At 31.5% G+C, this 23046-nt stretch overlaps 3 protein-coding genes across 3 annotated transcripts; all 3 read left to right on the top strand.

Annotated features, from left to right (window-relative positions):
* The first annotated feature begins 3468 nt into the window (after window positions 1-3468).
* Window positions 3469-5194, top strand: LOC139823213 (chymotrypsin-2-like). The gene is made up of 3 exons (XM_071795601.1): window positions 3469-3823; window positions 4146-4369; window positions 5021-5194. Exons 1-3 carry the CDS (start codon window positions 3469-3471, stop codon window positions 5192-5194), a joined length of 753 nt encoding a protein of 250 aa, XP_071651702.1.
* Window positions 5195-8460: 3266 nt separating this feature from the next.
* On the top strand, window positions 8461-10269 carry LOC139823212 (coagulation factor IX-like). The gene is made up of 4 exons (XM_071795600.1): window positions 8461-8581; window positions 8662-8817; window positions 9200-9369; window positions 10129-10269. The coding sequence occupies exons 1-4, from the start codon at window positions 8461-8463 to the stop codon at window positions 10267-10269; spliced, it is 588 nt and encodes a 195-aa protein (XP_071651701.1).
* A 3298-nt stretch (window positions 10270-13567) lies between these two features.
* On the top strand, window positions 13568-17199 carry LOC139822992 (15-hydroxyprostaglandin dehydrogenase [NAD(+)]-like). Its single transcript, XM_071795243.1, has 6 exons — window positions 13568-13745; window positions 13820-13946; window positions 14081-14187; window positions 14486-14659; window positions 15369-15538; window positions 15887-17199. The coding sequence occupies exons 1-6, from the start codon at window positions 13650-13652 to the stop codon at window positions 16008-16010; spliced, it is 798 nt and encodes a 265-aa protein (XP_071651344.1). The 5' UTR covers window positions 13568-13649; the 3' UTR covers window positions 16011-17199.
* The last annotated feature ends 5847 nt before the right edge of the window (window positions 17200-23046 follow it).

Raw genomic sequence — 23046 nt, 5'->3', positions numbered from 1 at the left:
ATTATATATTTAATTAATTACGTTATGTCATGTAGTGTCACTTCAACAAATTTTCTGCCGAGTTGAATGGATACAGTTTTATATATCTATAGTGCTATGTACTATACATTTAAATGAAATCCGTGTGATCAAATTACTTTCTTTTATTTAAAGACAACAGCTTGCACTTCATCCACGACAAGTCAACTTATAAGATAACATAACAAAAAAATTAAATATTTTATGACGAAACGTTTTGTGTTGTGTCAGTTTTATACTAATCAGCCTGCCGGACGGAAACAGAATATTTATATATATAGATGTCTTACTCACACACACACACACACACACACACACACACACACACACACACACACACACACACACACACACACACACACACACACACACAAGACATCTATTTATATAAATCGGCCAATTAATCGAAAATTGTGTAAGAGATAAGACTACGATTTAAAACTCTCGGCTCTAATTGGTCAATTGACTTACTTTTCTTAAGTCTTAGTGTTTACATTTTTCTATGTGTGTAATGCATTGGTACATCTTTTATTACGGTGCAAATGTATATTTTAATGTCAAGAGAGACAAAAATTTTGAGATACAATGAATATCCAAAACGCAGCTTTACAAAATCACTTGCAAAACCCCATCCCAATCGGAGGGGTGGTCCATTCAAAAGTACAGCCTAATAGTTCGCTGCAACCATTTGAGAAATGCTTATTTTATTTAAGAATACACTGTTGGAAAATTTGTGTTAAATATAACATAAATCACACGTCTCAAACGGTCCACTCAAATTTTTGTGTTAATTTAACGTAATATGGATGTGTTAAATGGTAACACCGATACTATGTTAAAATATTTCAAGGAATTTTAACAGAAAGGAAATGTAATTCTGATCGTAATTTGAGGCTAATTATGTGTACAATTAACATAACTTATGTTGAAGTTAAGATTATAAGATAAAATCAACACTTTTTTCCTGTAAATTTTAACACATTTAATAAATACGTTCAAATTGTGTTATTTTAACATATTTTTTTAATTATTTTAATAATTTTACATTTTAGATTTGTAAAGTTCAATAAACATAGCAGGCATATGTTAAATCTACACATGTATGTGTTGATTATTTTACACAACAATTTTAACAAAGACCTTTTTTAACAAAACTACAAAAATTTTCTAACAGTGTAGTATCAAGTGGTGAATAAATTATATTTATCTCGCGTCTTATGCCTTATTCATAACAGAGCAAAGCGTCATAATTCGAAGAAAGTAGATAGGATCCAATAAAATATCGAGGTCGATCGAATAAAGAGAATTTTTCGGGTAATCTTTTTGAAAGTTTACGTAATTATTGTGAGTATTAATAATTGACCAGTAATCTTATTTGTCTTGAAAGATAAGTATGGATTCTCGATCAATAAAAAAATTACTGTGACGGGAGATACAGGAGAGACACTGTGATGTAAAAATCACCTTTGCATGCAGGTACCCGTTCGCGGACTAAAAGTCATCGTCATCGCACACGTCGAGGAAAACATCTAATGCTTATCAATTGCAATTTAATTGGCTCTCGCGGTAAAGACCTACTTGTAAAACATTCTGTTTATACACACAGTTAGAATTACAATAAAATTAAAAGATGGAGGAAGAAGTGCAGTGTATCAGTGACATATTTTTTCGCATAAGATAAATACGCTACCTATCACAGAATTGTGTGTGCCAAACGAGCAAACGCAAGTGCATTCTGAAGATACTGTGAAGATAGTGATAATCGTTCACGTGCTCTCTAAATTGCATAGAGATTTTGCTACCAATATATTAGAGTAATTGCGATAGTACTCCAAAAGAGAAGGTTGTCACTCTAATTTGAGTAAATTCGGATTCATAATATAAGATAGAAGTAAATATTTCACTCAAATTTTTAGTGCAGCTACTCTACCAGAGTAATGCGATCTTACTCTAAAGCTACAGTGAATTACAATTCACTAAAGATCGACTGATAAATGACTACCAGAGTGAAATTTTCCACTCAAAAATTGTAGTGATATAATTCACTCGTATAATATAGACTAATCTACTGCACTCGAAAAGGGTGCCCTTTCACTCAAATAGAGTGCGATTTTATTCCACCTTATAGAGCGCGCAATTTAACTCTTTCTTAGAGTGGCAAATTATTCGAAGTGCACAAGCTGAATTTTCACTTTTCATTACACTTGCATTTCACTCGTTTTGAGTGATTTCACTCTCCGACTTTTCGATAGTATAATACTTATCTCTGATGAATGCGATAACATTAAAAATTCATAGAATGCGATGTGATCATCGTCCACGTACTTATTTTAGGAATGTATATAACACTAGAAATCTCTTAGGATGTATTATTTAGACTAAAGTAAAATATTTAAAAAAAGCGATAAAATCGATCCTTTTTGAGCTCTATATAAAAAGGAGAAGTCTTGGACTGAAGAGGCAGTTCCCGGCAGTTCCTCGATAGTTCTTCACCTCGCAGTGAGTATTTACGACATAGTTACTTTATTGTGTAATTAAGTCTATTGTAAATAAAGTTATATACATTTTTTTCGTGGAATAATATAATTACCTACAATAGCCAACGCCCACTGACTCTCGGCGTGATTGCCCAGAAAATCTATGTTTCAAAAGTTTAAAAAACAAGAAAATAATATATCATACTCCTAGAAGAATACTGTCACAATTTAAAAAATTTGGTTTTGAATTAAGCCGATAAAAAGTATGCCTAAAATGTTACGCTATAGGCTGCATTCCGATATTTACTGCATGCCTAAATATCGGCGCAACTGCATAAATAGAAAATTTTGCAGGGACGATACGCGGAACAGTCTATCATGAGCCTGCTAAGTACGAAGACATTTCTGTGCGTTGTAATCAATTTGATAGTGTGTCAATATACTCAAAGTCTGTACATCGAACACGAAAATTCCAGCAATGCTACTTTTCCTGCAGTGAATAATAATGGTGAGCAAAATAAAAAATTTTAAAAAATTTTAGTTAATTTTATCAACATGTACGATTTGATGATTACTTGCTGCAAGTTTATATTATTTTTTCTATATCAAATGTAAGTTTTTTCTGTAATAAAATCTGAATAGAGTTGTAGCATCGTAAACTTGCAACTTAATGATTACGATAATGTAATATTTAAATATATAATTCACTTTCAATAAGATTTGTAATTTAATCACGTATGACTTTCGCACATAGGCTTAGTATTTTCATCGAAATGACAATAAGCGTCTTAAGCCGATATTCATCGGTTCTTATTTCAAGACCGCTTTAAGTAATGTCTTAAGATGCTAATACGGCTCTGTGATTAGTTTATAACATCTTAAGATTGTACTTAAGACGATCTTAAATATAAAAACCGACTATAAATATCGGCCTTTTTTACTCTTCTCTCTACACTGATATTTTTCTTAAACGATGGATGAAGACTCGGGTAGAATAGTAGGCGGACATAATGCGGAGCTCGGAGACTTTCCGTACGTGGCAATGGTACATCTACTCGTGGGCAACGGAACAATCAGGCGATCTGGCGCCTGCGGCGGCACGGTCTTATCCAGAAGATGGGTTCTCACAGCCGGCCATTGCGTAGTAGACTGGCCGCAAAGATTTTTTGTAGTGTTCGGTATCGTCGACAAGTCTAGAATTAGATATAATTTTCTTCAAGACCCCGTTGTGTCGATGATTACGAATCAAACGTTTATACATCCGCAATACTCAATGCACTACAATGATATTGCCTTACTCTACATGCCACAAAATATTCCCTTTTCCAGTAAGTACATTTAAATTTATATTCTTTTTCCTTTTTTTTCTTGCGCTTATTCATATGTCGGCATTATTTAATTATTGGAAAATATGCAGAAAGTTAATAACGATTTGAATAACAAATAATCTTATAAATGTGGAAAGAAGACTCATTAATCAAAAATCGTAATGTGTATCTATGTAAGGCTGCAGCAGTCCTTTCATTATCTTTGATACGTACTAAAAGAAATACAAACTATTACTAAAAAAAAATATTACTAACGTATATCACGCGTCAATATATTTATTTTAAGAAACTATTAGTCAAATATAATATTGTCCTATTTTAGAAGCTATTCAGCCAATAAAATTTGCGTGGTATTATGACGAAAGTTTTGCAAAAAGAGATGCTCAAGTAATCAGTTGGAGAAAAGATAATACGGATGGCAAAGATACGATAAAACTTAAGTACGCCACGGTGCCGATTATAAAAAATAATGTATGCAAGCAATCCTGGTCCATCAGCGACCAACACATTTGCACGACCACAGGATTGGGACAAGATGCTTGTGAGGTAAAAAATAATTACAAAAAATGAAGTTATAATTTACAATAATATAGTACAAAAATTACAAATACATAGAGTGCAGTACTCTAATGCGCAATATAAATCATCTTAAATCGTTTTAAAGGAATACTAACGCTGTGTCCTACTGTAATACCGACATTTTAAAAATACGCATATCTTTGTATTGGCTTTATGGATTTAAAAATCCTTTTCTAAAGAGTTAAAGTATATGCACTAATACTTTCCACGAAGGTCGATTTTATACCGAGAACGAAAATAATTTCAGAAATGCAGATAATAAGACGTCAACTCGTGATGATAACATTTGTTTCTTATAAAAGTTCTACAATTTGTTGTTACAAAATGAGACCGTCGTGGATTACATCAAGAAATACCATATCGTTCTCAGAATTAGGCTTAGACCTCTAACAAAAAAGTTAAGCGTAGAAAGTTATTATCGCGTGCAATGCATAGCTACAATAATCTTATCTATCTTTGTCTATATCCTTGTTGTCTATACAAAGACAGATAAGGATAACGATCGAAATTATCGACATTTTCGGAATTCGGCCTTTGCTTTAAAATCCCTTTTCAGCTTTAATAAATTTAAAAGTATCTCTATTTTCGTAAATTTATTATTTGATATTGTACTTTTAGGGCGTCAGCGGCGGTGGTCCTCTCATCGTAAAAATAAATGGCCGTGCTTATCAAATCGGTATTGTGAGTTACGGAGACCAAGATTGTCCTAGCAAAGGACCTTACGTGTTTACTAAGGTTTCTTCATATATAGACTGGATTCACGAAGTTATGATGCAACGTTATAGTGCATAACTGTAATATTATCGATATGATCAGTAATTTAAATGTATCGTGTATATTATATGTCTTATAATACCTATAGTTGTACATATTATAGTTGTAAAATACATCCGGACTAGAATATAAAAATTATACAAGATAATTATTTTTGCTTAGTCAAATTCTAGCGTTCAAATTATTTGGATAATTCGCGTACTAATATTCTAATTTTGAAATTCGAATTGTATTTATAATTCTAATCGACATAAAATGTTTACTATAGAACATATAGAATAAATGATTATAAAATTTCTATAAAAATAATCTCTAATTATATTACATATAAGATTCATTTTGAAAGATGTCATGCATTTTGACATCATCTTGACTTATGTGTTCTCCTTGAGTTTGCTTTCCGATGTTTTGTTTTTCGCAAAAATATCTATGACCGTATAACTTACATTAACAGCGGATTACTATCAAGACCGTTTTAGTGACGCAAACGATGAGAATCTGATGAGGGATAGGGAATAAAAATTGTGAACTCCTAAAAGCAGATATTTACCTTTTTTAAATGACATTTGGCAGTGATATTCGAAATTAGATGCTACAAATCTTCGAATTAAATACTTCTTTTTTTAATATACTAACAAGTATATGATTGAGACATATAATTATCGATACACACAACTTTACACATATATCAAATAACATTTAAAAATGGCCCCAAACATTTGTTTCAAGTCTAGTTCGCTGCAGTCATTTGAGAAATGTTTATTTTATTTAAGAATAGTATCAAGCGATAAGTAAATTTTATTTATCTCGCGTTTTATGCCTTATTTATAACAGAGTAAAGTACACAATTTGAAGAAAGTAGATGAGATTCAATAATATATCGAGATCGACCAAATAAAAAAAGAATTTTTTTGAAAGTTTACGTAATTATTGTGAGTATTTTAATAATTGATCTTATTTCCCTTGAAAGATAAGTATGAATTTTCGATCGATAAAGAAATTACTGTGACGGGAGATACCAGGAGAGACACTGTGATGTAAAAATTACTCCAGATACCCGTTTCCGGATTAAAAGTCATCGTCCTCGCACACGTCGAGGAAAAAATCGAATGCTTATCGATTGCAAAGCTTCCCACGGTGAAGACGTACTTGTAAAACATTCTGTCCATACACACAGTTAAAATTACAATAAAATTAAAAGATGAGGGAAGAAGTGCGGTGTATCAGCGACATCTTTTCTTGCATAAGATAAATACGCTACCTATCACAGAATTGTGTGTGCCAAACGAGCAAACGCAAGTGCATTCTAAATGTACTGTAAAAATAGTGTGATATTCGTTCACGTACTCTCTAAATCGCACAGAGTAGTTTTGGCACTAATATATTAGTGATTGCGATTATTAGTCACTCTAAAAGGAGAGTTATCACTCTAATTTGAGTAAATTCGGGCACTTATAAAGTAGAAGTGAATTTTTCACTCAAATTTTTAGTGCAGCCACTCTACCAGAGTGATGCGATCTCACTCTAAAGTTACAGTGAATTACGATTTACTAAAGATCGACTGATAAATGACTACTAAAGTGTGAAATTTTCCACTCAAAATTGTAAAGTGACATAATTCACTCGTATAATATGGACACTGATCTCGACTGCACTCGAAAAGAGTGCCCTTTCACTCAAATGGAGTGAGATTTTATTCCACTTTATAGAGCGCAATTTGACTTTTATTTCTTAGAGTGGCAATTCACTCGAAGTGCATAAGCTCAATTTTTACTTTTTGTTACACTTGCATTTCACTCGTTTTGAGTGATATTTTACTCTCCGACTTTTAGAGAATACTTATCTGAGAAATGCGATAACATTGAGAACTCTTAGAATACGATATGATCATCCACGTGCTTATTTTAGGAATAGTGATAACACTAGAACTCTCTTAGGAGGTATTATTTAGACTAGTGTAAAATATTCCGGAAAAGTGATAAAACCTTTTTTAAGCCCTATAAAAAAAGAAGTCTCGACGGACTGAAGAGGCAGTTCCTCGACAGTTCATCACATTTTGCAGTTCACACAATGCTACATTGCGTATTTACGACATAGTTACTTTATTGTGTAAGTATAAATCTATTGTAAATAGAGTTATATAAATGCCTTTTTTGTGGAATGATAATTTTACCTACAGTAGCCATCGCCCACTGACCTTCAACGTAATTGCTCAGAAATCTATGTTTAAAAAGCTAAAAAAACAAGAGAATAATATATCGTACCCCTAGAAGAACTACTGTTACAATTAAAAAAATTTTGATTTTGAATTAAGCCCATAAAAAGTATGCCTAAAATGTTACGTGCTATAATAGTGTTACAAGTTTCGAAATCCGAATGAGGCAGAAGTTATTCTTTTAAAATTTGACACCGCAACATTTGGACAATACAACAATAAAAATACCTATTGATAAAGACACGTAATATTGCTTCACTTACAAATAATTGAAAATACTGTGCACATGCTAGTGTCTTTCATGCAATAATACAGTACATGTATTTTTAAGCAGTATTTTCCGGAATTTTTACTTCTAATACATCTTGCAAAACCGTTGTCAAAAGTGTTAATAATCTCGTTAGTTGTCATCATTATTGTCTAAATATCGGCGAACTGCATAAATAAGAAATTTGCAGGGACGACACGCGGAACATTCTATCATGAGCCTGCAAAGTACGAAGACTATAATCAGTTTGATAGTGTGTCAATCTACTCAAAGTCAGTACATCGTACACGAAAATTCCAGCAATGCTACTCTTTCTGCAGTGAATAATAATGGTAAACAAAAATAAAAATTTTAAAAAATTTTAGTTAATTTTATCAACATGCATATACGATTTGATGATTACTTGCTGCAAGTTTATATTATTTTTTCTATATCAAATGTTTTTTTGTAATAAAATCTGAATAGAGTTGTAGCATTGTAAACTTGCAACTTAATGATTACAATAATGTAATATTTAAATAATTCACTTTCAATAAGATTTGTAATTTCACGTACCTATGACTTTCGTACATAGTTCTTATTATTTCCACGGAAATGACAATGAGCGCCTAAGGCCGGTAATTCATAGTCGGTTCTTATTTGAAGACCGTCTTAAGTATAACGTCTTAAGATGCTAATACTGCTCTGTGATTGGTTTATGACATCTTAAGATTAGTACTTAAGACGGTCTTAAACATAAGAACCGACTATGAATATCGGCCTTTTTTAGTCTTCTCTCTACACTGACATTTTTCTTAAACGATGGATGAAGACTCGGATAGAATAGTGGGCGGACATAATGCGAAGCACGGAGACTTTCCATACGTGGCAATGATACATCAACTTGTGGGCAACGAAACAATCAGGAGTTTCGGTGCCTGCGGTGTGACGGTCTTATCCAGAAGATGGGTTCTCACAGCCAGCCATTATTGCGTAGTAGACTGCCCGCAAAAATTTTCGTAGTGTTCAATATTATTGAGAAGTTTGGCATGGGACACCTTATTCTTCCAGCTTTCGGTATGTCGATGATTGCGACTCAAGCGTTTGTACATCCGCAATACGCAATGGGCCAGAATGATTTTGCCTTACTCTACATGCCACAAAATATTTCCTTTTCCAGTAAGTACATTTAAATTAATATTTTTTTTCTTTTTTTTTTTGCGCTTATATTTATGTCGGGATTATTTAATTATTCTATGGAAAATATGCGGAAAGTTTATAACGATTTGAATAACAAATAATCTTATAAATGCATGTGGAAAAGAGACTCATTAATCAAAAATCGTAATGTATATCTATGTACAGCAGTCCTTTTATCTCATCTTTGATATGTACTAAAAAAATACCACAAACTATTACTAAAAAAATATTACTAACGTATATCACGCGTCAATATTTATTTTAAGAAACTATTAGTTAAATATAATATTGTCCTATTTTAGAAGCTATTCAGCTAGCCAATAAAATTCGCGTGGTATTATGACGAAAGTTTTGCAAAAAGAGATCGATCAAGTGATTGATTGGAGAAAAGATAATACGGATGGCAAAGATGCGATAAAACTTAAGTACGCCACGGTGCCGATTATAGAAAATAATGTATGCAAGCAATCCTGGCTCATCAGCGACAAGCACATTTGCACGACCGCAGGATTGGTACAAGACGCTTGTGAGGTAAAAAATAATCACAAATATATAAAGTGCAATATTTTAATGCGCAATCCCTTAATACTGTAAGTGATTATTTGGCTAGTAATTAATTACTTATTTTGAGTATTAAAATAATTAAAAACAGTACTTTTAATACTCAAAATAAGTCATTAATCACTAGCCAAATAATCACTTACAGTATTAAATTTCTGTAAGGGATATAAATCATCTTAAATCATTTTAAGTGGATCCTAAAGCCGTCCTGTAATACCGACATTTTAAAAATACGCATATCTTTTTATTGGCTTTATGGATTTAAAAATCTTTCTCTAAAGAGTTAAAGTATATGCACTAATGCTTTCCACGAAGGTCGATTTTGTACCAAAAATGAAAATAATTTCAAAAATGCAGATAATAAGACGTCAACTCGTGATGATAACATTTGTTTCATATAAAAGTTTTACAATTTGTTGTTACAAAATAAAACCGTCGTTGATTACATAAAAAAATACCATATCGTTTTTAGAATTAAGCTTAGATCTATAACAAGAGAGTTATGCGTAGAAAGTTATTTTTGTGCAATGTATTGCTACTATAACCTTGTCTATCTTTGTCTATATCCTTGTCTAATCAAGGACAGATAAAGGTAACATAGAAAACGATCAAAATTATCGACATTTTCAAAGTTCGGCCTTTGCTTTAGGATCTCCTTGCAGCTTTAACAAATAAAATTGGAAAGTATCCCTATTTTCGTGAATTTATTATTTGATATTGTACTTTTAGGGTTTTAGCAGCGGTGGTTCTCTCATCGTAAGAAGAAATGGCCGTGCTCTTCAAATCGGTATTGTGAGTTATGGAGAACAAGCTTGTCCTAACGAAAAACCTTATGTGTTTACTAAGGTTTCTTCATATTCCACAGACTAGATTTACGAAGTTATGATGCGACGTTAGTGTATAACTGTAATATTATCGATATATGATCAATAATTTAAATGGATCATGTCTTATAATGAACACAGTTGTTTATGAAATGTATATTTTAATACCGATTTTTTAATTCGGATACATTTAATATTATCCATATAATGTAATCGGTAATTTAAATGTATCAGTATTGATAAAACGATTTTTTTTTAAATGTACATTTAATGCATGTACATTTTTTATACTCGTTACGAGACATTTATAAAATTATATATTCAATTATATACAGTAGACTCCCATAAAATACGGGTTTATATAACACGATTTTGTGTAACACGGCAGAAAAATGTTAATATTTGTTTTAAAGTAAAATAAAAAATATATTACTGTTACATAATTTAATATTTATTTTACATTTTTTATAATAAACCTCTCTTTTATAAATATGCATACATTTCCACATGCATACATAATCCAAATATATAGAGATACTTGAAATAATAACAATAATGATTTTGTAAAATTTGAAGAAAATAAAATATAAGAGAAGATAATTGGCCAATAGACGAATTCTGCTTGGCCATTCTTAGTTCGCCGATCATATTCAAGTTGTCGCTAAATCGTTTAGCACGTCTCTCGAATCGCGGGGCGATTGTTTGTCAATTGTATTGATCTGCTGGTTAATGTTTAGAATTTAGAAACGCCGATTATTCTTTACTCGATCTATCTTATATCTTAATATTGCGCGATTGTAATATTTAGTTTCTACATAATATTTTATTTCTACACTTGGCCGTCTTGACCCTGAAATCTGAACCTCAACTTTTGACATTTCAGAGTCATCAGTACTCAGTTTCGGATGGTCCTTCACATGATCACCTATCTTTCTAACTATCATTATGCAATGCTGTAATTATTAACAAGTGTGGATGGTGACTTTTCGAGGCCCGATGCTAATATTATTTTAAGAACCTTTTTTCCGTGTAGAACAAAAAATTACAATAACGTCAAAATATAACAAAAAAATTACTATAAAAACTAATTTTTTATCGTAATTCAATCGTTTCTTCGTTATTTTGTCATCATTATAATTTTATATTCTATATAACAGCTTATGATAACGTTTAAACATTAATAAATATTAATTTGAATAAAATGTATTTATAATAAGTGTATACACATATATATTATATATATCGTAAAAACTATAATTAATGTTTTACAATAATAAATAAATTAAATTTATAAGCGTGAAGGAAACGGGCTAATTAAGAGCCATTCATTGTTGACGGTGCGTAAATTTTATTTGTTTGTTTAATGTTTTTTGTACATTAGTCCCTATTTAGACCATCTTTAGCATCCGACAGTAATTAAGAACATTAAAAATTATGTGTCGTAAATTTGTAATTAGTTCAAATTCTGTTCTTTTTTAGTTCAATCATATACATACTAATATTATGTGAATAAGAAATGTTTATCCCACGAATGACAAGGTATTTTTTTTAACTAGGCCTCCTTCCCCGCCGTCACAAAGGATGGATAATGTGATAGTGTTATCGCTTTCCTAAACACATATATTAAGTTGCAAATACTATTTTGTTTTGTAACAAATAGAAATTATTTTTGTACTAGATAATTAAAGAAATAGAATAAACTAAAATAAATAATAAATTATAAATAACAATTTTTTTTATATTATGATTCGATTATATATTAATCAAAAAAATTATTGATACGCAAAAAAAATTTTTAGGCTGCGTTTCGATATTCACTACCAGTACTGTAGTGCGATTCTGCAACTCGTTATGCGTCGTTATGTGCTCATAACGACAGTTGCGCAGCTTTTTTCCCATATAGTATACCTGCGCAACGACAACATAACGATACCGACACTGTCGTTAAGAGTTACGTACAGAATTGAGGTACTGAAAAGCTATAGTTTACGTCACGTATAGGTACTATAGATTTTCAGTACTGGCAGTGAATATCGAAACGCAACCTTAATAGATTTACATAATAGTGTTTCTTTCGTTTGACAGACCTGAACACGTGGCAATTGCTATCGTGAAACTGATCAAATTAGAGATTTTAATGTAAAGTCTGCAATCATGACGAGTCATCCTTATTACAGTGTGATACACCGGCATCTCTATATTTCCAAAATCTTTAAAAATAAATATATGGTTCAAGCAAAATTTAAAAAATACATTTTGTGGTTTTGCAGCGCTGCATATTTCTGTGTGTGTGTATGTGTGTGTGATCATTTAATATTTATTTATACCGCATTACAATTCGTTTAGACTTAAAATTTATTTATTAAAACTTATATATTTTATGCATGATAAAAAATGTATATATTTACTTGTAAAAAGTTGAGAAACAACGGACGTTGAATTATGTATTTCGACGAACGTGATACACGATGCACTTGTGTTAGAAAAAAACATGGAACTGCTAAAAGGCTTTATTTATTTTTCTGAAAAGTTGACATCGAAATTGATTCTTATTGCTTGTATTTTCGCAAAATTCGAATTAGCCATAGGTAAAATAAAATATGATGTACATACCGTGACGATTTTCATAATTTATTACTGAAACTAAAGGCTCTTATCAAATTCGAAGTTTATTGTATCTATTATATAAAATTCGAAATAAATTATAGGTGTAAATTAGTTTAAATCTCTCCGCCAGAATAATTTATCATATTCGAATCTGTACAAAAAAAGATAAACATCTTTAACTTGTTTGTTGGTAATTAGAATTTCGATCCAAAAGTTGCAATAAATGTTATAATGTATACACTTTTACGATTATTGCAAACAGCTTTTCTAAAATTTATAAATATCTTTTTTTCTGTTATTTCTTCCACTGCATCTTATTTTATATTATTATATGTTTATAGAATTACTCGAATACACATAAAAATAAGATAATTTTTATTTACTACTAGAAGTGATTCGAAGTAAACCAAACGTTTGGAATTTTTACAATTGCTTTTTCTTTATCACAGAAACGTGATTGTACACATAAAAATACATACAATATACAATACATAATACATGTTTGCTACATTAGCATTCTATCTGTGTTGAATGCCTTGCTTCTACTATAGAACGTAATGTGTATATATAACATAATTGAAATTCAAAACTCTTCTAAAGCTAAACATTTATTTAAATATAGCTATAGCTTTTAAATATAGCACATTTAAAAGTTTAAAACATATTTAAAAGTTTAAAACGTTAGCCTTATCTTCCTTATAACTTAACTGCGCGCAAGTCTGATTGTTGACATATAAAAGCATCGTACGGCTGAGCATTTCTTCTTATTCACAATCTTTTTGATATTTAATCTTCTTAATACAATATCGACAATAAGTAATGGACAACGTGGAAAGTAAAACGGCGATAGTCACAGGAGCCGGCGCCGGCATTGGCTACCACATTACCGAAGATTTGTTGCGTAAAGGCGCAAAGGTATTTTACAAGCAAAAATTAAAAAATGGAGAAAAATGGTGTATTATCTCTCTACCTTATTATAATAATTCTAGAAAGTCGCCATTCTCGATTTGCCGGTAGAACGTTGTTACAACGCAACAGTAACATTGCAAGAAAAATTTGGAAAAGAACGTGTCATCTTCTTTCCAATTGATGTAACAAACTTGGAAGCGTACAACGGTAAGTGCCGCGAATTTCTTAAATAATTTTTATCAAACTATTTATTATTTACATTTTTTATTTTACATTTTTGAACATGAGATATCCATTAAATTAGAGCATTAAATACACTAACCGATTATTTTTATCGTCAGAAACCTTCAAGCAAGTTATTAAGGCTTTCAATGGTCTTGACATACTTGTTAACAATGCTGGAATATGTAATGACCGTTGTTTTGAGCAAACGTTTGCTGTTAATGTCGTGAGTAATAAAACATTAAACTTCAACCGATTAATTGAATTATTTACTAATTTTATTAAGATTTGCTTTTTAAGAACACGTTAATCGGAAATAGATTATCATTAAATAAGAATTTTGGAATATAATATATTTCATAGAGTGACTGATTTATTTATTATAAATAAATACATTAGCATGTATTATATACATATATTGTTCGTATTTATATAAACATGACATGCAATTTTTTTAATCACAAATATATGTACTCGTATATATTAAGTGATGCGTAAATTATTTACGCATTTTATTTCTATAGATAGCAGTAATTCGCGGTTCGCTATTGGCCTTAGATTATATGGGCAAACATAAAGGTGGCAAAGGGGGTACCATAGTAAATGTAGCGTCTATGGCTGGGTTGGGGCCTTTCTGTACATGTCCGGTGTACTGTTCTTCTAAATATGCTGTCGTCGGATTTGGCTCCAGTCTTGAGGTAATTTATATTTATACAATATGAATCTTCACTCTTGCAATATTACTAATATATAGATAGGCTTTTACAATGAATATATTTTCTTTTAATTCTTCCAAAAGAAAGCATGAAAAATCACGCGTACAAATAATAAAAAAAATTGTAAAGAAGTTTTGAAGATATTCTAATTTTGTTAAACCCATAAAGGATATTTAACCCTCCGAGGCCACACCTCTTTTTTTAATACGCCCCGGCCACACTGGGTGAATACATAACTGACATGGCTTAAAGCCTTTCTATACTGTACGGACCTTCGAGAGAGGGACTCAATCTAGAGATCCTAGGTGGAGGGACACTGATTATAAAGCCTATCTTAAAAATATCAGGCCTGAATTTCTGTCTGGGTGGCCGCCACCCAGTGTGGCCTCGAAGGGTTAAAAGAACATCTTATAGACATATTTATATACGACTGTTGCATTCTTTCTTTTAGCTTTATAATTATAATCTTTATACATACCACTAAAATACTTTAACATGAGAATAATACATGCCCTCTGTCTTAATAAAAAGTCTTATTAAAGTAATAGGGAATTTTTGCAATACCGTCTTTCAGATACGGCAATCGTATCTGAATTGTTCAGATACAGAGTGAATGTATTTGAACAATTCAGATAACGTTTACCTCACCTGAAAGACGGTATTGCAAAAACTCCCTAATATCTTTTTTCAGAAATCTTATGTTAAAACAGGAGTTCGCATTCTAACAATATGTCCTGGTTTCACAGAAACGGCAATAGCCGTGCCTGATATAAGCAGATGTCTCGATTTTATCGACGAAGATTATATTAAATTCTTAGAGAATATAAATGAGGGATATAAAGTTATTCATAACCCTCAATCGTAAGTATACAAAACACTAATACAATGAGAACGGTCATCACATATGATACCTATAATTAGCACAGCAACCACGTTTGATACTAATTTATAATTATAATTGTAATTATAATTAGGATTAGAATTATTACTTTTTGACTGACAGAAATGCCGTTCTTCTTATCAAATGCACTTTTTGATTGTTTTATTATTAATATTGCCTTTAGCACTAAAAACACGCACATGTGAATATCCTATATACCTAAGAGAAAGATACAAAAATGACTAACATTAACATTATTATATTATTATAACATAGTAATAAGAAAATTGTATTAAAATCTTTTTGGGAACCTAACGCATTTGTTGCAGTGTTGTGCATGTGGCACAGTCTACAGTTATGGCGATTCAAAAAGGTAAAAACGGATCGATTTGGGTTATTGATCGTAATGAGCCTGCATATTCAATCAAATTACCGCATTACGATCCCGCTTAGATGTGAAATTCTTCAAACACGCCGGAAACTTTATACGAACAGTTTGAGTCACATATGCGAAAGATAGAAGAGAAACCTATAGTTGAATCACGAAATAATGCGCCTGCTATATCAATATATGACAGTACTATAAAATAAATAAATAAATAACTCTAATAGTAATTCTAGTAATAATTCGTTTTAGTAACATTTCTGTTAAAGTTGTAACGCCTTAGTTTCTGCTTGCAACGCAAAGCAAAAGAGAAATTAATTTTTACTTTAAATAACAGAAAACAATAATAACGCAAGGTGTGAAAATAAAATTAATAAATCAAAGTTATATAGTAAAACGTAGCACATGCTTTAAATAAACTCTACCGTAACAATTATTACACGTTCTGCCTATATTAATAATATATTAATCTATATTAATAACTAAATTTATAATAAATTTCGTAATTCTTACAAAGTGTGTATATTATATTCTTCCAAAGAATAGTTTGGTTTGGTAATATTTTATGCTATTATACATATAATAATTGCAAATGCAATTCAGGTTGAGCATAAATAAATTAATAGTAAAATGACATAAAGAAAATAAAATAAAAAAAATGTCGCATTCTACTCATAGAGTCTTTAGTGTAGAAGACAAATACTTTTATTAAATACCCAAATGTCATATACGTGTATATATACATGTTGATAAGTAATTATTTGATTTGCTTTTAACATTATGCGGTTTATTCTACACAACATTATGTTTCTCTTCCTAACAATAACAATAAATTTGAAAAATTATCTTAATATAAATTAACTTTAAAACTTTAAATTACTGTAATATAAATATAGAATGCATTAATAAAATTTTATGGCTATTATACTTAAATTTGGGAATAATAATTTGTCTTTATAGTTTTGTAATATGCATAACTATAAACTTTCCAACACCGATAAATTTTTCCTTGTTGGGGGGATTCCAGTTTGATTGGTAAAAAAATCGATTTTTTTTCTTGCGCATAAATAAATAGCATAAGGTTTCAAGAATATATTCCCAAAGTGTTATCGTCGAATTCATAAAACTGACGAAACTAGAGCCCCTTTAGTGAGACGTGCTTTAAATCGATACAGCACAATTATGCGGCTGTACCGACCTCGCAGTTTCCTCGGCATTCTATCATTGTGGGAACAATAAAATTTTGTTTGTACCTGCCTAGATTCTCTATAGTGTTTGGTCCTATCTGGTATAAATGTGTGTTTGTATTTACGTGTATTTGTGTGTGGTATATATGTGTGCAAACCGTGATGAAAACTGCCGAACAAGAATTCGTCAAAGAAGAGAAAGGCATTGTATAGGCCCGGTATAGCGGATTGAGTGTTATTTAACTGTACGTATCGTGAAAATATCAAAAACTTTATTTCTTTATTCAATTCTGACTCTTTTGATCGGCCATATTGAATTCGCCATTTTGAATTTTGCAAATCTAATATTAGATTCGGATTCAGTTACTTCAAAAACCTTTATACAGACTTTGGTTCTTACCTTTGGATCCAACCAATCACACTCAATTGCTACTTAGCGGCTTAGTGAGCGGTCGTGCTTCTGGATGCACCCAATGATTTCAAACATGTTGAAGTAAGAAAAATATATTTAGCAATTTAATTCTCTCTTTTTGTCTCACTTTAATATCTTAATTAAAATAATGTTATATTAATTTTGTTAATTTGGTGGTCAGATAAATAATCTATAACTTATTTATTTGAATGAAAGAGTGAAATAAAGTGTTTATTATTTAATACAAAACTTATTTATGTGAAGATCAGGTATCTGTGCTGCGCGGTGCCTACAGTTCAACAGCTGTAATCGTTCTCTGCCCTTTTCTCGCGTACGAGCACGCTCGAACCGAAACTCCCTCTCTTACCTACTTGCACATACCAAGCGTGCTCACACATACTCGCTCGCCACTAAAGCCAACACAAATGTACATATTCTCAACACGCCTCCTTACATTTGTGCTGTACTTACAGAACATTCACAATCTTCATGTCATACTACATTCAACATTTCCCGAAATTTTTCATGTTTTTCCCTATTCAAGGACTTTGTAAATATGTCTGCAACATTGTCATTCGAATCAACTTTTATAATATCTATTATTCCTTCATTCACACTCTCATGTACATAATGATAATGAACCTCTATATGTTTCGAATTTTTCGTGAAATTCCCATACTTAGCTATATTAATTGCACCAGAGTTGTCTTCGTATACATTAACAGCTTTTTTACACTCTACATTAAACAATTTTAACAATTCAGTTATCAATTTTATTTCGGTTACAGCCTCAGATAACGCAACATATTCAGCAAACGTTGACGCTTTAGTTACAGATTTTTGTTTTCTCGACTTCCAACATACAATGTTTCCAAATAATCTAATTACAAATCCAGTTGTTGACTTTCTATCTATATTATCGCCTGCCCAATCGGCATCTACATAACAATTAACTATCTCTGTGTCTTTATTTCCATTATACAGTAAACTTAAATCTCGAGTCAAATACAAATATTTCAATATTCTCAAAGCATATTTAAAATGTGTATTATTATAACAATTCTGAAATCTACTTAAATAATTCACCGCAAAACTTATGTCTGGCCTCGTAGCCGAACTTATATACAACAAAGCACCAATTAAATTTCTATATTTAATATTTCTTTCACACTCATCAGATTTCTCAAGTTTTAAGTTTACCTCTATCGGTGTTTTGTACGCTTTACACTGTTCTATATCGTATTTCACAGCTAACGATTTAATATATTCCTGTTGAGATAATTTCATTACTTTACGGGACACATCATACGCTACGAAAATCCCTAGATATTCTTTTATTTTTCCTAGTTCTTTCATTTTTAATTTTTCCGACAATAGTTTCTTTACTTCCTCTATCAATACCTACATCATTTTTACTACAGATTAACAAATCATCAACATATATAAGTAAATAAACTGTATCTTTATCTGATTTTAAAATATACAAACAGTAATCAATATTACTTCTCTCAAATCCTAATTTCAACAGAAATTTATCGAGACACTCATACCACGCTCTAGGACTCTCTTTCAAACCGTATAACGCTTTTAATAAATTTTATACAATTCATTTCTTTATCCATTGCTTCTATCCATTTTTTTGCTGTCGTTGGATTGAATCGCCTCCTCAAATGTAACAGGAATAATTTGCGACACTATTTCTATTTTTCACTTTATACTCGTCATAACGATCAGGACAGCTTCTAATTCTTTCTGATCTTCTCGGAATTTTAAGTTGATTTTCATTTTCTTTAATTTTTAATTTATCATTTATTGGACTTTCAAACGTTTCATCTAAAGATTCTTCGCTATCAGACTTTCTCTCATTTTCCGAACTAGTACCTACATCTGACTCGTCACAATCTAATCCGATACATTTTTCCGTTTCTTCTATAACCTCAACGTGTCTAGCTACGAACACTTTATTATTTATTAATACTCGATAACCATTTTCACTATACCTGAGTAAAATTCCTATTTCCGCCTTTTTATCCCATTTTGACGTTCTTTTTTGTTCCGGCTTCCTAACAAACACTTTACTCCCATATAATTTTAAATGTGATACATCCGGTCTTTTTCCAAAAAATATTTTATATGGTGTTTTCTTCTCAATTGTATTAGTTAACGTGCGATTTTTTAAATAAGTTGCCGCATGAACTATTTCCGGCCAATATTTTTTATCTACTTGTGCTTCATCTAATAAGCAACGCGACATGTCCATTATCGACCTATTAAATCTTTCCGCAACACCATTTAATTCATGTACATATGCGGGACACGGCGAAATTACGATCCCTTTGCTCTTTGCAAATCCAAAAACTTCCTTATTTAAAAATTCTTTTCCGTTATCACATCTTAAATATTTTACTCTTTTACCGGTTAAATTTTCACATTCGTTGATGTAATCTTTAATGCACTCACTAACTTCAGTTTTAGATTTTATGGTGTATGCTCTCGCAATTTTGCTATAATCATCGATAAATGCTATAAAACCCTTTTCACCTCTAAATCCCGTTGTTCGAAACGGTCCACAAACATCAGTGTGAACTATCTCTAATATTTCTTTCGCTCTATATCTGTTATCTTTAAACGGTACATTGTGCATTTTATTTTCTATACATGTTTTACATTTCAAGAATTCGCCATCCAATTCATTCGGTATACCATTTAACAGCTGATTCTTACATAACACATTTAAGTATTTAAAATTTACATGCCCTAACAACCTGTGCCATTTCTCTTTCGAACTCACGTTGCTACCTTTCTTATTTATATAATTAACTGTAGAATCACTTACTCTAACTCTACTTTTTATGTGATACAACCCATTCCTCTTTTCTGCCACCGCCATCATATTTCCATTTTTCTCAAATATTTTTGCCAAATTCTTTTCCGAGACTATCTTATTATTATCCGTTATTTTACTAAAACTTATCAAATTCAAATTCATATTCTTAACGTACAATACGCCTTTCATGTTTATTTCAGTCTGTTTACCAAAAGCATCAAAGTAACTTACAATATTTCCTATCTTGGTCGCCTTTACGGTTTTATTATCTCCTAAATACACGTTTATTGGACTTTTCAAAATTTCGAAATTCTCAAAGTAACTGTCATTGTTTACGATATGATCCGTACTACCGCTGTCTAATATCCACTCGATATCGTTACAATGTCTATCGTTTACCTTACTATTATACGCATTAGCTGTATTTCTCTCGACCTTGGCTATCCAAGAGCCTTTGTTTTCTTCTTCCCTCGGCTCGTTCCAGCGACTCGTGCTTTGTCCGTTGCCTGCGTCTGCTTGAGAATTATGCGCACTCGTTCCTCGTCGATGTTGTCCTCTATAGCCACCTCTACCTCTTGATCCTCTATAGCCTCGCGTTGACCTCCAAGACGAACCCCTGCCTGCCGTTTGTCCTTCGTTTTTACAGTCTTTTTGTATATGGCCAACTTCTCCACACTTGAAGCACGTGCGTTGGTTTTTATTAACTGTGAAGACGCTTGAATTTCTGTTACTCGTCTCACTACTTTTATTCTTCATCTCTGCCATCTGTATCTTATTTTTCACATATTCTGCCGTTTGATCGGTTTCCTTTAATGTGTCTATAAGGTCGCCTATATAGCTGTACGACTCTGGTAGCGTATTCAATATATAATTCAACTTCTCCTTTTCTGTCACTGTAGCACCCGCACTTTTCAAATCATTAATGCACTTTTCAAAATCCAGAAAAAACGTTGCTGCATTACTATAATTTTTCAGTCTCAATCTTTCCAATTTATTTTTGTACACAATTTGCATCGCTTAGACTCTTTCAAATATATTTGATCAAACTTCTTCATTATTCCATAAGCCGTCGTTTCATTACTAATGAACTCCATTTGTCTATCCGAAATAGAGCTGTATATGTAATTGATTGCTTTTAAATCAGCTTCATCCCACTGCTCTCTGTCACTTGCCGTTTTCTCTCTAGTTATGTTTTCTTCACATTTCTTCATCTTCAAATACATTGCAATCCTTTTTCTCCACATTTGATAATTCTCTCCATCAAATACTGGGATCTTGAAATCGTTGTTTCCCATGGTGATCCGTTGAACTCTCAACAACGACACACTTTATTTTAGCACACTCTAAAAACCACGCTCTGCTACCATGTTAATTTGGTGGTCAGATAAATAATCTATAACTTATTTATTTGAATAAAAGAGTGAAATAAAGTGTTTATTATTTAATACAAAACTTATTTATGTGAAGATCAGGTATCTGTGCTGCGCGGTGCCTACAGTTCAACAGCTGTAATCGTTCTCTGCCCTTTTCTCGCGTACGAGCACGCTCGAACCGAAACTCCCTCTCCTACCTACTTGCACATACCAAGCGTGCTCACACATACTCGCTCGCCACTAAAGCCAACACAAATGTACATATTCTCAACAAATTTTTTAAGATATTATATTTGCTACAATATATATATATATATATATATATATATATATATATATATATACACATATATATGTGTATACATAGACACATACTAGTATCGAGAACCAACTCAAGTTCCTTGTAGAACCTAGAGAACTAGCAGCGACCGGTAGAGACTGCCGTGTGTTTGTTAGAACTCTCCGCTCCGCTCCGCGCGTAGCCTAGTAGCTCTTGTTGCAAATATCTCAAATAATATGAGATATTTCAAAAAATTCATAAGAACATTTTTTGTAGATATTTGTCTGTTCTACAACTTTGATCTCTACAAAAATTTCAAAATTCATTGTATTTATGGAGAAAAACAAATTTGTTTATAAATTGTTAATAAAAAACATACTTAGGGATAACGGAAAATGGCGGAATTTGAATATGTTGTTCAGTATATTTTTCTGAACACAATGACGTAATAAAACCTTGTGTTGCAATTTTTTCTAGGTCTAATCGTATTTTGGTAATTGCGGATGATATCAAGAGACGTAGAGCAAGGTAAATATTCTAAAAGTTTATTATCTGCTTTGTTCAGCCATGTATCAAATACATTCCACCAAACATCATTATTCACTAAACCATTACAATATGCCCATTTCATCCACTCTGGATCAAGTCTGCACAATACCGAGAAAGAATAATAAAATGTAGACAATTTTTATTACATGGTTTCATAGTTTGAACGAGTTTATTATACCAAATAAATCACCGTAAATGTACAAAAATTTTATTATAAAAATTATTGAAAATGTACCTTTCAATATTATCCAAATGCAGCGTCAGTTTAACAGTGACAGCAACTTTGCAAGCGGTATCATTGAAAATACATGCCCATACAAACGCTGATTTTTTTATTGACGCGCAGTTATCTAATATTGCTCACAAGTCGGATAACGCTTAATTTTGTGCGTTATTAAAAAAATCAGCGTTTGTCACACGAAAAAAATACAAGGATCCTTTTTTATTGCAAATTTTGTCCACAACAAGATATATGA

Source organism: Temnothorax longispinosus, chromosome 12 (assembly GCF_030848805.1).
Source record: "Temnothorax longispinosus isolate EJ_2023e chromosome 12, Tlon_JGU_v1, whole genome shotgun sequence".
Lineage (NCBI taxonomy): Eukaryota > Metazoa > Arthropoda > Insecta > Hymenoptera > Formicidae > Temnothorax > Temnothorax longispinosus.
Note: the sequence above shows the minus strand (reverse complement) of the source record. Positions and strands in the feature narration are given on the sequence as shown.